The sequence below is a fragment of the Saimiri boliviensis genome, chromosome 1 (genome assembly GCF_048565385.1).
Source record: "Saimiri boliviensis isolate mSaiBol1 chromosome 1, mSaiBol1.pri, whole genome shotgun sequence".
Lineage (NCBI taxonomy): Eukaryota > Metazoa > Chordata > Mammalia > Primates > Cebidae > Saimiri > Saimiri boliviensis.
In genome coordinates, this window is record NC_133449.1 from 225,544,955 (window position 1) to 225,560,347 (window position 15,393).

General features: G+C 38.1%; 1 protein-coding gene across 1 annotated transcript in view; it reads left to right on the top strand.

The window, feature by feature from the left end:
- Positions 1–15,393, top strand: part of HAPLN1 (hyaluronan and proteoglycan link protein 1) — an 82,829-nt gene that overhangs the window by 34,233 nt on the left and 33,203 nt on the right. Inside the window, exon 2 of the mRNA XM_003920783.4 lies at positions 14,039–14,164. Coding sequence (XP_003920832.1) covers positions 14,039–14,164 — 126 coding nt within the window. The remainder of the gene's footprint in view (positions 1–14,038; positions 14,165–15,393) is intronic.

Below are 15,393 nucleotides of genomic sequence, written 5' to 3' on the forward strand. Positions count from 1 at the left end.
ACAGAGAACTTTTCTAAATTCACTTGCTGTCTCTAAAACGGCAGGTGGGCGGCAGGTGCTGGAGGCTGTACAGGGCAGGGGATGAGGCATGTGTGTTTGTTTGCATTGAATTGGATGTATTACATTTTTAGTCAGTATTAGCAGAATGAAGAGGTGGCATGGTTGTCTCTGAATTAGTTCATCACTAGAACATACTATCTGAAGTCCAGCGACATTGAGCCTTCTTACTTTATTGCTGCTATTACTATTGCCAACTCAGATAAGAATGAACATATGTGGATTTCACTATCTTTATCTCTCAGCCAAGCCAAGGGAAGTTTCCATAAGCCTGGCAAGAAAGGACGAGCAGAATTCAGAAAGCCTCACCAGAACTGATTCTGTTTGACAGGCTGGTCTTGTTCCCTCTTCTACCTTTTCACCTCTAGCAACAGCTGTGTCATTGTTTTACTTGTCATAATTTTCTCTTTTTAAGACAGGTCGGCTAATTATGCCGGGGGTGGATCAAAGGGCACAATCCTTAAGCAAATTTTAAATGAGCGCCTAGGAGGAACTGAGATCGGTAATTTGGCCTCAAGTCTTGACCTTGCCTTTCCTATTTTTTTTTTTTAGTTACATTTTATATCTTTAATTTTTGCTCTGGCTCTATCATTGGTGACAGTACAATTTCAAATAATGTCCAGTGTGCCAGGGTAGAGAAATGGAGTAGGGAATGGTGGTGAAAATCAAAAACGCATATGCTTTGTGTTCTACAAATGGACTTCAAGAACTTTTGTGGAAATATTTGCAAGAAAGCATAGATAGTCATATGCCCTTGGCCAAAACTGGTCCTTTTCTATCCGAGTAATTATTCTTTTCAAATAAGCAGCACATATTTGGAGGATTTGCCCTTGACAAGTTCGGACTGAGGCACCAATAAGAGAGCAAAGGTCACACGAATCAACTCTGATAACGGAGCGGCTGAGTTACCCTAGTAACTACTTCAGATGACTCCAATTACCTCTAGTTCACCCTCATGTGCAGCTATGTTTAGAACTACAGAAATGCCAATCTCCTTATTCATTCATTGGACACCCACTGAAAACTCAAGATTATGAGGACTAATAAAACCGGAAGTATAAAGACAAAGAAAATATGGTCCTTGTCCTCAGGAAGTTTACACTTGTAATATTAGCATGGGATCAAACTGTTTTAGATGTCTCATTAATAATTTAAGAATCAAATTTTTTTATATTTTTATGAAATGTGATGATTTATTCAATAAGGTGTGTGTGTGTGTGTGTGCGCGCGCGTGTGAATGTGTGTATGTATGTGATGTCGAATAACTGTAAGTCTGCAGCATATGGTTGTATAGGTTGTATACTGTACAGTATCTATAAGTCTGCAGCATATGGTTGTGCAGTTTGTACACTGCACAATTCTGGGGGCTTCCATTTATCTTGCAGTGTTAAGTGCAAAGCCACAGAAGCATACATAGCATCCCTGAGCTTCTACTGTGTATCAGAGGACGTAGTGGTAAACATAGTTTCTCCCCTCAGGGAGCTTGCATTCTAGTAGTTATACATGCAGACGATTAGCTGGATTCTGTTGTCAAATCCCATACCATGTTCCCAATACCATTTTAAAGCATGTGCCTTGACAATCTTTTGATATAACCTATTATGAAAATGTGTTAATATTAAATATAAAAATGTTATACATTCACTGATCATTGAATTTATAACAATAGCTGTGTTAATCTGGCCTTACCGAAGAATGAGTGAGAATCCAGAAACTAAAAGCTAGCACGTTGTATTTTGAGATATTTATATTTATTTCTGTAAAAAATTGCAAGTCTTTGAAAAGTGTGTTCTACATGCATCTTCCCTAGTAAACAACACGTGCATGGCATGATTGAGAGGATCCCTCTTTGTATTATGTACTTTGTACACAGTTATATCTTCTTAGGAGATATTTAAAGATAAGGGAAGTAACCTGCAGTGGTGTGGCACTGGCTAGAATGCCTGATAGCACGCGGGGAAGTTCGAATTAATTTTGTATGCAGGACCTTTCTGCCTTGTCACTGACTCCCTGTCCAACCTCACCTCCAACCACCCTACTATCATCACCTCACTCTCCAATCACACGAGCACCATGCAGTCACAGAAGCAAGCCAAGCTCCCTCACAGTTCATTTGAATAAGCAGCAATATCCCTTCCCCTCTTCTCTATCCCCTGTTTGTCTTTAGGCCAGCTGAACGATCACCTTTCTGAAACAATTTCTATACCCTGCCAGCCAGGATGGGTTAGGTGCCTACCAAGGATGCCACTCTCCACAGCTTTAGTGGACACCATTCCTACTGCATGCTGGAAAGCCCCTCCTCTTTTTCCAATAGTATCCTGAGTATGCCTCCACGCACTCGCCACCCTGTTCTTTCATGTTGCTTTGCAGCCCTCTCTTGAGGGCAACTTCTTTGGGATCTGAAGCTGAGCCTTATTTTTACTTACCTGGTGTAAGGTGGATTCTCAACGGATCATTCTTTGAATGGCAGCTTCATATGGCACAATACATAATTTAGGCGGCCCTGAAATATGTAAAACTGGAATTTCCCTCTGTGGCTATGCTCAGATTGTTTACTTAGCCTATCTGGTGGCTTTTTCCCTATTCTAATGCCTATCCTTCAAGTCATTCCTCCCATTTTCAGGGGCCATGCTGCTGGTCTCTGCAGGTATTCATTACCACTGAAGAACACTACTCCTTCGCCTCTTCCCAGTTGCTATCTTCATCCTCCTTCAGCCCCCTCCTCCTCCTGCAGTTTGCTTCTTCCTCTTTCTTTTTGCTCATGGTCTTTTCTGCTTCTTCTCAGCGGTAGGGGCCCCGTTTCTTTGTTTGTTTGTTTGTTTGTTTGTTTGTTTGTTTGTTTGTTGAGACATAGTCCCGCTGCTCCCATTGCCAGGAGCCAGGCTGGAGTGCAATGGCTCCATCTCGGCTCACCGCAACCTCCGCCTCCTGGGTTCAGGCAATTCTCCTGCCTCAGCCTCCTGAGTAGCTGGGATTACAGGTGCGAGCCACTACACCCAGCTAATTTTTGTATTTTTAGTAGAGCCGGGGTTTCACTATGTTAGCCATGATGGTCTCGATCTCTTCAATCTCGTGATCAGCCCGCCTCAGCCTCCCAAAGTGGCGGGATTACAGGTTTGAGCCACCGCGCGGCACCAGGAGCCCCGTTTATTAAGTAATTGACTACTGAGAATGCACACTTTTAGAAGTCCGTCTCAGATCTACATTACACTTCCCATGACATTTATATGGTCCGTATTCTCTCAGTATTTGCAGTATTGTGCTCATCAATACTTACTTTGAGGTTTGTTACTAACCTCTGAGGGTGATGACTGGCAGCTGTGCTTGTGAGATGCTTCTACTTTTTAGACAGCAGTTCCTTTTTGAAGAGGTGTGCAATGTCACCACTTCCCTTGCTTTCCAGGTTCTGTAATTTTAGGATTACACTTCATCACCTAGATCTAAATGCATCGGTGTACCTGCTAAAGTTAACGAGGTGTAAGAGATTATTCAACGGTCACAGCATTCTCAACTGTAAGCATGTTATTTTCTACCGTCATTCGCCCAACACTGATGAGGATTTGAGTCTTTTATGTAATTGCTCGGGGAACTACCATTGCTTTCTAGGAACATTACGGAAGAGAGAAGAACAATGGTAGTTAAAACTTTTATATCAGAATTAGGCTTGTCTTAATACTTATATCAAAAGTTCTTTGTGGCTACCCCTTTCCTCTTAGCTTTGTTAGTACTCACCCAGGAACTCTGCCACCTCTACACTGCTCTCATTACCATAAAACTTCACAAAACCATGATCACATTTGAAATTTAAAAATAAAAAAAAAAATTGGGGAACTATGTATTGGTAACTCTAATTATGGGAATTTGGAGCCAGGGTGAACACGAGGATCTGTGAGAGAGGTGTAGAGCCAGTAATTTAGAATATTGTAAAACCTGAGACTTATTACACCCAGCTTCCCTCATTGTTAGGATAATAGTGCCCATATTGTTATGTAATTCATTCATGTATGATTGTTTAGTTCTGAGTCAGTGGCAAGACTGATACTTACATAAAAGTTTTAAATGCCATTGTTCTTCATAAAAGAAAGCTACAAATTATGTAGATATTTTTGAAGACTAGTAGTCAGTTCTAGCTAAGATTCCATGCCTATAAAAGTTGAATGATTTTGTGTGTTTTCAGGATGAACAAATTCCCCAACCAAAGAAGTTGTAAATGAGAATGCTTTTGTTTTAAAAGCTTAAAAGACACCTTCAAAGATCATTCTAATTTAAAAACCTATTAGGATAAATTCTTGGGCTATATCCTACATCACAAAACCAATTTGGAAACTCAATTTAATGAGCTTATCTGTCAATATTTGCTAAGTTAATTATAAGATATTATATTTTCCCTTTTTTGAGCTGTGTAGACACAGCCCTTTTGGCTGGAACACACTTTGTTACTTATAAATCAATGAACTGAATTCTGATGAGGTGATGTTTTGATGTAGGATGGGGACAAATAGTAAACCTTCTTAAGGATCTTGGAAAATACCTGAAAAGAGGCAGCCAAAAAAGATGAAGACTATATGAAGTGCATTGGAAAGAATGGACGTTTCTGCTGCTAAAATCATGCATACATTTTTTATTTGTATTATGACAGTATAATTAGATAGCACAATAAAGCAATGATCATAAGACTTTCCATTGTATGTAGTCAAAAATCAGAATTGACACATATTTTAAATCTTTCTATACCTTCTCAGATTCTGGTCACCATTTGAAATACGTGTGAGTTGACTGATTCTTGTTGTTCATTAACTACTTTAGAATGACACGTGGGTTGCACTGGTGAGCTTAGTGTTGGATTTTGCAATATGTAGAAAACTTGTTGCTGCCATGTTTATGATGGTACCAAAGATGTCATATAGATGACTTGCAGTGGTATTTTTAGATCCAGTGTTAATGTAATGTGTAACTGACAGCTGTTGAAATTTTGAACTTTTAAAGAGATATTAAGATTTTTAATGAAATAGAATCTTAAAATATTGTTTTGCTGGCTTGACTAGAAACATTTTCTAATGCATTTAGTTGAAAGTGATGTAATAATCAATTTCCTAACCATATAAACCTTACTGCTAGAAGTTTTATTTTAAAAATTCTTGTTTCAAATAATAAAACCTATAATACAAAGTTTGTATTCATTTAGTTGTGTGCATATGAGCTAGAGTCGAAACTCATTTTTATATAACCTACATTTAAAAGCGGTTCTAAAACTTCTTAATTTTATTCATATTTGCACATGGTAATATGAAGAGGAGAGTTACTGTCTATTTTTCAAATGACGTATAGCATGGGCAACATAGGGAGACCTCCACTCTACAAAAAATCAAAAAATTATCCTGGTGTGGTGACACATGCCTGTGGTCCCAGCTACTTGGTGAGCTGCTGTGGGAGCATCACTTGAGCCCAGGAGGTACAGGTTGTAGTGAGCAATGATCGCACCACTGCACTCCAGCCTTGGTGAGAGAGACAGACCCTGTCTCAATAAAAAATTTATTAATTAATTTAAATAAAATGACGTAAAAGAGTAATTTTAAATGAGAGTTGTTTTGTTTTTGTTCATTTTTTTATTTGTGCTTGATAAGAAACAATGAGATAGCAATCTAAGCTGTCGATAATTCCCAGAACATTTCTTTAGAATGTTTTGTACTAAATTTTACATAATTGATTAAAAGGGGCCTTCTGATCACTTTAAAATGTCTCCTTAGGTTCATCCTATTTAAATTGCAATTCACTAGAGAATTAGGCATGTATACCTTTGTAGAGTTCTTAATTTAGTGCCAATTCCTTATCAGTGGTCAAAATTAATTTATTATTACTGATAATAATGATTCATTTGATTTTATACATTAAGGAAAATATCTTAAAGGTTTAGTTTCATATTATTGAAAACTGCTTCGTTATTGATGCTACTCAGATTTTTGATCATAGAATCAAGAACGAGTGAATCTATAAAATGGTATCTCTCCTATATGAGTATGTCTAACAAACATACCCATTAAAGAGTATTTATTATGAAGCCAATATACCATGGCAGCATTTAGCATATTAAACCACAAAGAAATTATGAGTTTGCCTGAGAAGTGGCAGCATTGCTCATTTATATTCTGACAGATTTAATTGTCTTAAGAATTGCTCATGAAGTGATTTTATTTTTGATGATCTTTATGTATAGCAATAGAACATGGATGTCCTCTTCTGCAGCCTATGAAAGATGCATTTTAATAGCATCACAATGTAATATTCATATTGGTTGTCCAGTTTTTAGTGTTCTATGTTAAAATTATTATTTTACGGCATTAAAAAGTAGGATCAGTTTTCCAGAGATAAACACAGGGAAAAATAAGAGGTTTATTTCTTTTTAATGTCACCATCATCATCAAAATTTATTGCTTAATTTTTTTTATTAACTTTTTCTACCATCTGGTCCAGAAACAGACTATTAATTATGGAACACATGCCCATCAAAACCTATATGAAGTCTCACATAACTGAAAAATTTTTGAGTAGATAGTGAGAATACTACAGCAACATGCTGCATACTATCTGTAGGTATTCCAGACTTTTAGTTACTCAGAGGCAAGAAATATGTGGTCCCTGCATTTATTAGTATGTGTATGTACTGCTTTTCCCACATGCCTTAAATATTTGATAAAAAGCTGCAGACATTAGCAATATAAACACAAAATACAATGTGTGCCTTTGCTCAGATATGCGTTTTATATTTGTTTTAGAAAATCAATAAACAAACAAAACAACTGCAGAATTCACTTAAAAAACTGGTTTTGGAGAAGTCTAACCTCCATCTCGAGGATTATCTAAAGCTGATTCCAAGGCACCAGTGAACAGCTTGGGCAAATGCACTTCGTTAGGTGAAGGATTGCTGAGTTTGCCCCAAACTCTGTCAATATTCCCTGAGAGAGAGCTACCAAAAAGCAACAGCCAAAAACAGTAAGTCAATTGAATTTCTACTTAAACAAGCATTATTGATATTACCTCTCTGAAAATCCATGAATTTATTTGCTGATGAGGACAGTCCTAAAATGCATCCTAAGTAGAAGATCTGGTATCTCCAGTAAGAAAAAAATTAAATCATAGTAATAACAACTAACATAGAGCTTGGACATTTGACATCAACTCTTTTAATGGACAGATAAAAAATATTTGACCTTAAAGCAGTTGAATGACTTCTTCAGGAGTCACACAGCTAAAAAGTGGAAGATGAAGAATGAAACTAAATTCTTCCTTTCCTCCACTGGACCCATTGCCAAATTTCCCCATATCCCCAGAATAGCTCCAATTTACATATTACTGTTTCCTAGTATAGTTGTAAGTAGTTATTCTCTTTACTCTGTGCCTGGTTCTACGATAAGTAATCCTATGACCACGTCAAATAGCAAATAATGTAATAAATATGAAATGTAGGGAAAAGAAAAGAAGAAATTATGTAAGAGTGGACTGGAAAGATTTGAAGGTGATGGATAAATAAAAGCATGAAAGTAAAACAAGAGGAAGTTAGAAAAATAATTGAAAATGTGGTGGGGAAACAGGTTAGAAACAGGCTGATTTCAAAAGATGGAGGAGAAAAAGAAATATAAATTATTCATAAATTTAAGAATGCAGATTTCTGAGTTCTGAGGATCCTAGGTTCTGCCTCCCAGTTTTTATATGCATGATACAAATTCATGATTAAGTGGGATTTTTGAGATCTTTAATTAGAAAAGAAACCACAAGTAAATTGTGGAAACATTCACAGCTAAGTGATACTCCAAAAAGCAGTCATTTAAAAATGACTTGGGCTAAATCTAAGCAGTTTCTATGTAAGTGGCTAAGGTATACTTAGAGATTCCTTTAGCAATAACTGCAGGCATTGACAAGTCTAATAAATATTTAACTGAAATATGTGTCCTTATATCACTCAAATATGGTGGTATATATTGCATCCATAAAAGACTGGAAGTCTATGGTTGACTTGCTCATTTTTCTGCCACTGAATCTTTTTCTCCATTCCTGGCCAAATCTCTGCAAGAAAAACTTGATATTAAACTCTGTAACAAATATTGTTCCTAGAGAAGTCATGTTAAGAAGTTTTTGGATCTGAGAATTGTAATTCAGTCTTCATTTTGCTGTGGTGTTTTATTTTCTTCAAACTTAGAGGCAGTATGTCAAATATTCACCATTTATTATTCCTTTGCTACTTTTTTATTGCCCGTCCTCTTATCTTTGAGTAGTCTTTTCTTCCTCTTTATTTCTCCTCTCTTAAAATCCCCTCAAATCTTCTTTCTGTTTTCTACTCCATTTCTACCCAATTTCCATTATCCTTTGATAATGAGCCCATAAGGGCAGTCGTATTGGCTTCAGAGAAGAGCAGCAGGTCCAGAGAGATGCTTTGAGGGACCCGCACTGTCCTGCTGAAATCATCCGAAGTCCACAGCCAGTGTTAGACATTTCTGAGATTGTCAGGAAAATGACAATTATGCTAACCTTAGAGAAAATAAAACATGGCAAATAATCTTCTTTAATAACAAATATATTGTGTAAGTTGTTAACCATTTGTGGATGAGAATCTTTCTGATTATACATATCTGCCTTAATTCTTATAAATGTAACAACAATATATAGAGTTTGTAAAATAAAAAGAAAACACCCATCTACCTATTATTTTTAGAAAATAACTAATATGCTATATGCATTCCTTTCCACTGCTTTAAAGTAACATTTTTAGTTAAAACACACATACATGTGTACTATAGATAAAAAGGAAAATGAAGAAAAGTGGAGAGAGGAAAGATGAACATAAGCAGGGCTTTATTTCCAAGAACTGGGTAGTCTCAGAAGCTCAAACCCACACATAGATGAAGAACACCCAGTAATCTTAAAAACGTAGACCACTGGCTCTCAAATTTGAGCACGCATTAGGATCACTGAGGGAGAAGGAGCTTGCTAAACACTGATGGCTGGGCCCCATCCCCCAGAGTTTCTGATGCTGAGGCCCAGGAATTTCCATTCTCTAACAGTTTCCAAGTGCTGCTACTGCTGGGAAGTGACTCACGAACTCATTCCAAATAGCAGATTTATGGGAGGATTCATCTGTCTCTGAGATGAAGATGTCCTTGATTTGTTATTTATCTCACATTTATCCATAACAATCGATCAAGTTTGAGGTTGTTCATGCCAATTTAATAACAATATCTTAGTCTTTGTGGGGTTTTTGTTTTGTTTTGTTTTGTTTTGTTTTGTTTTGAGACAGTTTCACTCTTGTTACCCAGGCTGGAGTGCAGTGGTGTAATCTCGGCTTACCGCCACCTCCGCCTCCTGGGTTCAAGCAATTCTCTTGCCTCAGCCTCCCAAGTAGCTGGGACTACAGGCGCTTGCCACCATGCCCAGTGAATTTTGTATTTTTAGTAGAGACGGGGTTTCACCATGTTGAGCAGGATGGTCTCGATCTCTTGACCTCGTGATCCACCTGCCTCAGCCTCCCAAAGCGCTGGATTATAGGCATGAGCCACTGCACCTGGCCAGTCTTTGTGGTTTTTATACTTGCTCAAGAATACTTTTAAACCAGGGAGAAGTTGTCATTATTTCTATGTTGTAGGTGAAAAACTGAGAACCGATGTATTGGTTGTGAGACGCAGAATAGAGCTCACTTTTCTTCCTTCTAGTCTATGATTTTTTCCCAGGTTGTCAGATTGCCAAAGGAACATGCCCAGGGTAGAGGAACAATAGGCTGCCCATGTCTAGACTGAAAGCTCACCACAATGAAAAGGTCCTTGGCTGGACATCCAGTCCAGGGCATCAGAAAAGCTTTTTAGCTGACTTGGTAGCTTGAACTTTCACAGAACTATGCAATATGACAAGGAAAATTCCAGCTTCCATGAAGCATTAAAGGAGTTGTAAGACTGGCTAGGAGAGAGCTGAAAGCACTTGTCAGGAGACCCAGGACAACAATAATGGTAGTTGATGATGCGTCTCTGGGATCACACTGCCCAGACTACTAGCTCTTTGCTGTTCATGCTGGGTACCTCACCAGCCTAAGACTCCACTTCTAGAACTGTAAAATGTGTCTAACAACATACCTCCACTGAGTTGTTCTGGAAAATAACAGTTCAGTGTGGGAAGACCAGTGCCTAGCTTGTGATAGCAGTTCATGAAGTATGCAGTGTTAGCTCTCAAGGCACATAAAGCAGCATACACGCCTTTCACTGGGTTGTATCTCCCCATTACCTAATATGATAATGATAATGATAATGTAGTAGAGACTTCCATGTAGCAGTCGATCATCTTGGTATTAGACTGTTGATATTTATATATCTGCATTTCTATCAAACTATCACTCTTTCATGTTGAATAAGATATACTAAATCGTGGTTCAATTATCAACAAAGCAGGACTGTAAAATGACATTCCAATCATCTGTCTTTGACTATGAACATAGATATTTCAGTTTGGATTCATCTTGAAGCTGGCTGCTTGAGCTTCAAGATTTGTAAAAGAGATCTTCAATGTGTTAATTGCAGGTGAACTGAGAGCAGTAATTCAGGAGTTAATAACAGCTGGTTGTGTAAAAGTCTCCCAGATTGCCTAAATTTTAACTCACATCAAAAATGTGAATTTTTACCTAACAAGCCTAGACATTGAGAGGAGGCATGATTACAAAATGCAAATAAGCAGGACTCAGATTCGTTCACTCACATGACCACCTACTATGTCTGAGCTGTCCTTTTCTCCTGGGACCAGAACACAAACCCCTGGCACAGCCCTTGACCTCAGTGGCCTCAGTCTGGTGTGCAGCACCTTGTTTTTGAAGACTGTGACCCTAAAGTACACTTTTCTAGTTTCATATCTACTGATGAGATGGTTGTTGTGCTTGCCAGGGTAACAAAGATCATTTCCAGTCTCACCTACCTGGATTGCATTGATGCCAGCACAGGGTACTCCAAAGTATTCACTGATAGAGGCCTCGAATCACAAAGCACTGCACTTGACCAATATACTTGAATTATTTTTTTCGTTGTTGGGGTGGAATCTTGCTCTGTTGCCCAGGCTGGAGTGCAATGGTGCCATCTCGGCTCACTGCAAACTCCACCTCCGGGTTAAAGTGATTCTCCTGCCTCAGCTTCCTGAGGAGCTGGGATTACAGGTGTCTGCCACCATGCCCGGCTAATTTTTGTATTTTTAGTAGAGACAGGTCACCATGCTGACCAGGCTGGTCTCGAACTCCTGACCCCAGGCAATCCACCTGCCATGGCCTCCCAAAGTGCCAGGATTACAGGCATGAGCCACCGCCCCCAGCCTACTTAAATTTTTCAAAGATGGTATGTATCTATCTTTCTGTGTTTGTGTATCATGTCTCTGTATATGTGTGCACACACATGAGTCACCAAGACATTGTTCACGGTACCAGAGTGGTATTATAAATGAGGCAGGGCAAATCATGTCAAGAAAAATACCATCTGACTGCCTTCTCAATATGTAAAATTTGGGAAAATGTTTATTTTTACATATAACACAAGTCAAAGTTTTAAATTATAGTAGTTAAAAATTAAGGAACTTGAATTTAAAAAGGCAAAAAAAGAGCAAATTAAATATGCTTGAAGGTAAATACAAACTTGGCCGCTTCCTAGGTGTGCACCTTCCAGCAAGATTACTGTCTGTATCCCAAGAAACGGAAATATTTGTCTCACATTGTTGTTTTAAAGAATGCATGAGCCGTTGCAGACAAAATGCTGCACATGGTCCTGGCGAACAGTAGACACCCCATGGAAAGAATTTGTTTTTATTATTGATTGTTGCCTCTACTCCCTCACAAATGCTCAGGATGTTTGCAATTGTAAATTACGTTGTTGGACAGCCAGTACTCTAACTCATCGGAATAAACCTTTAGCGGTATAATTTTAAATACTGTGGTAGGGAATTAAAGGGGATATATCGATATATGTGTCATATATTTTTTAAATGAATGAAATTCAGGGCGGCTGAAGTGGAAGGATGCGCAACTCTACCCTAGTGTGTGTATCATATACAATTCCCTATAAAGTACACTATACATGCACACTAATGTGAACATTTAGCAAACTGTCCACTTTTGCTCATCTTGACTCCTCAGCTACAGTATCTCCTGTAATGGATTATTCAATTACACACTTTCTTTATACTCTCTCCTTTACAACGCCCCCTTCTCTGATTCCTGTTACATGCAGAGAGCACCTCACACCTCTGGTCCTGTTTGCCTATTGTTTCATGTTTGTGTATACAGCTATCTCAATTATATTTCAAACTCCAAAAGGTCACCTTTATATTTGCTCACCCAAAACACAATCCTGGGCTGAAAATAGGTAATATTTTAAACTGTAATCCTATGGACAAAAGTCAGTGACTACAAACAAACACATAAGCGTTTCAAAAAAGTTCTTGGAACAGGGAAGCAAACTTCTGAAAATAAGATCGGTAATTCGGGGAGAATTTTGAAGCTAACATTCTTGGTTTCCTGGACAAATAAATGTTGCGATTTGTTTGCTTATCCACCATCTTCTTTCTGTGATACAACAAAGAAAAAGAAAAACTTTAAAGCAAATGTGAAAGACTAAAGCCACCAGCATCACAGTAGTGCACATTTTCACAGGGGAAAGTGCAGAGACATATTTTAGACTCAGACGAGACTTGGGGAACGTCTGTGAATAAGTGAATTAGGTTCTGGAGTAGAGGCTTGCCTACTAGGACCTCCAGGAACAGACTCAGAGCTCTTTAATAAATATTCCAGGGAGTCAGGCTTTCTTGGAAAAAACAAATTAGTGTGAGAAGCCAGTGCTGTGCAATTTCAGTTTTAAAAATAGCCAGTATTGTTAAGGCTGCTGTGTGCATGAGAGAAAAAGAAAGCCCTTATTAATTTTTGTGTCAGCTCCCACATTAAAACCAAGACACTCCACTGAGAGTCTTCCCTGGCAAATACTGCAAAGGTTATAAGGTTCGTATCACTAAGAATCACTTTTGGTCCTTCCAATGACCAACTTTTGGGAGGGAAGAGGTTATGTCCCCTTTTATCACATCGGTCTTTCAATAAAGGCAAGTGATGGTTCTGCCTCTTTCACTTAGGACTAGAGCTGTGTCTCTGTTCCAGCTTCTCATTTGCCTAATTGCCCTGGGAGGTTGGCAGGGACGTTCCCTGCTGCCGAGGCTCTGCTGACTGCAGAGACCCTACCTGGCACTCTAAGTTGGTGCGTCAGCATTTTAGGTTGAAATGAATGAAAAATCAATCAGGATGACTGCAGTGGTAGCGTACACAACTCTAACCTAGTTTGTTCATAATTTTCAACTATTCACCATAGACCCAAGCAGTATTTAAGATGGTAAGTGAATCTGTGACCAATGTGCTGCTTCTGCTTAATCGGGCACTTTTTTTTTTGTCCTCTTTTCTATTTGGAACAAGCAAGTCTAACCTGCTTAGGAAGCCACATGTAAATGTGACATGAATGATGATGTCAAGTTTCACGCAAATATTATTTGCCCTGGCTTTAGATTCAGTTTCTAATTAGACCAAGTGATAAGTTCTTATATAGAGCTATAACACATTGCTGTTTTATTAACGTATGCTGCAAATTCAGAGGCTTAAATTTTTTTAAGTCTGTGTATGTTTTTGTCACATCTCTTTGTTACTTGCTGTAATTCTCTATATCAAAACTACAGTGTTTTAAATGTCTAGATTTACAATTCTGCAAAGATAGAGTTAAACACTATTTGGACTCTGGCTACATGATGGTAGCTGGAATTGTTCAAAGCTGCCGTCTTCAGCTCTCAAAGACAGCCACAGTAACTTTCTGAACAGATTGGGTTAAATATTTTTACAGACCCATTCTATGATGATAAGGCGGTAATAAGTTGTGCAGTGCAACACTCCAAAGGGTTCCAAATCTCACAAGCCTCTTTGTATGTGATGCTCTCACAGTGAAGAAGATTCTTTGGGCTATAAAGATGAAGAGTCTACTTCTTCTGGTGCTGATTTCAATCTGCTGGGCTGATCATCAATCAGACAACTATACTCTGTATCATGACAGAGTTATTCACATCCAAGGTAAGGAAACACAGCTTCTCTTGTCAAAGTCTAATTAATTTCAAGTTACTTAGATTCGAGGTGCTGGGTTAGTGTTTCTTGATTTCAGTTCTGCTTCATTGCCTTTTTCTTTTCCTTTCTGCTAATTGGCGAAAGTGTTCCCTGGCTTTTGAATACTATTGCATTACAGTAGAGTTAAGAATTGGGGACAATTAAAGTTGAGTAGCTTAAGAATGTCCAGCTGCAGTGAATTGGTATACTCGTTCAAGGCTGTTAAGTGCAGTTGCTATCCTCAAGAAAAATGAAGGGCATAAAGTTCATTTAAATGCAAGTCAGAGGGAGGAAATAGAAAGCAAAACAGGATCCAAGGCTATTTTGTTAGAGTAAATTGTTTAATCATTAAGAGAAACAATATAAATAAAATGAAAATTAAACAAGCTATTGTCCAGGAGAAAGGAGCTTACACTATTACAATCTCCTTCAGTAAAGCCTTAGCTCCTGTAGACCAATACGTTGCCCCTGCACATTTCCGTTCAGCTCAGCTGAATGCTAAGCCTGAAAGCTGTAGCAAGGTTTGAGGCTGCAGTACAATGCAGCTCTTTCCTCAGTCCCAGCTTCAGATGAGGGACATCCTGCATTAAGAAAGCTGAGACTTATGCAATAAGAGGAACTGTTCTCTCCTTGTTCTTGGATGCTAAATAATTAAAACAGGAATATAGAACAGTTTAAACACATGATGATAATTTTAGATAAACTCAATTGTGGTACCAGAGGCACGATAAGTTTGCTAAGAGACATAAAACTCTAAGTTGTATCTTCAAGGTCAAAAGCATAGTCTCAGTAAACTGCATTCACAGTGAAAAGTATGACTTGTGAAGGTCAAATCATAGTGTAAATCTATCTAGAAGTATTTTCCTGTACATATTATGACTACCAAAATAGAATTCTGAATTTGTCTGCGTCTAGCTATTTTAGACACATCTCTTTTAGTTTTGTTTGCTTCCAACAGCTTTTTTCCTCTGTTGAACTGAGAAAAGAAATTGTATAATCATAAATTTTACTCTGCAAGCTGCTGACTCAGCTGTTTCCTTAATATGTAGTAGAATCAGACCTGTTTCTAATGACCATATGATATTTACACATAGAGATTTCCAATGAAGAATAATACCCTTTTACTTTCTAGTGACAGAATTTGATTCAGCCAAAAAAGTAATACCTAGTGATTATTAATGATGCCAGTTTTATATCCC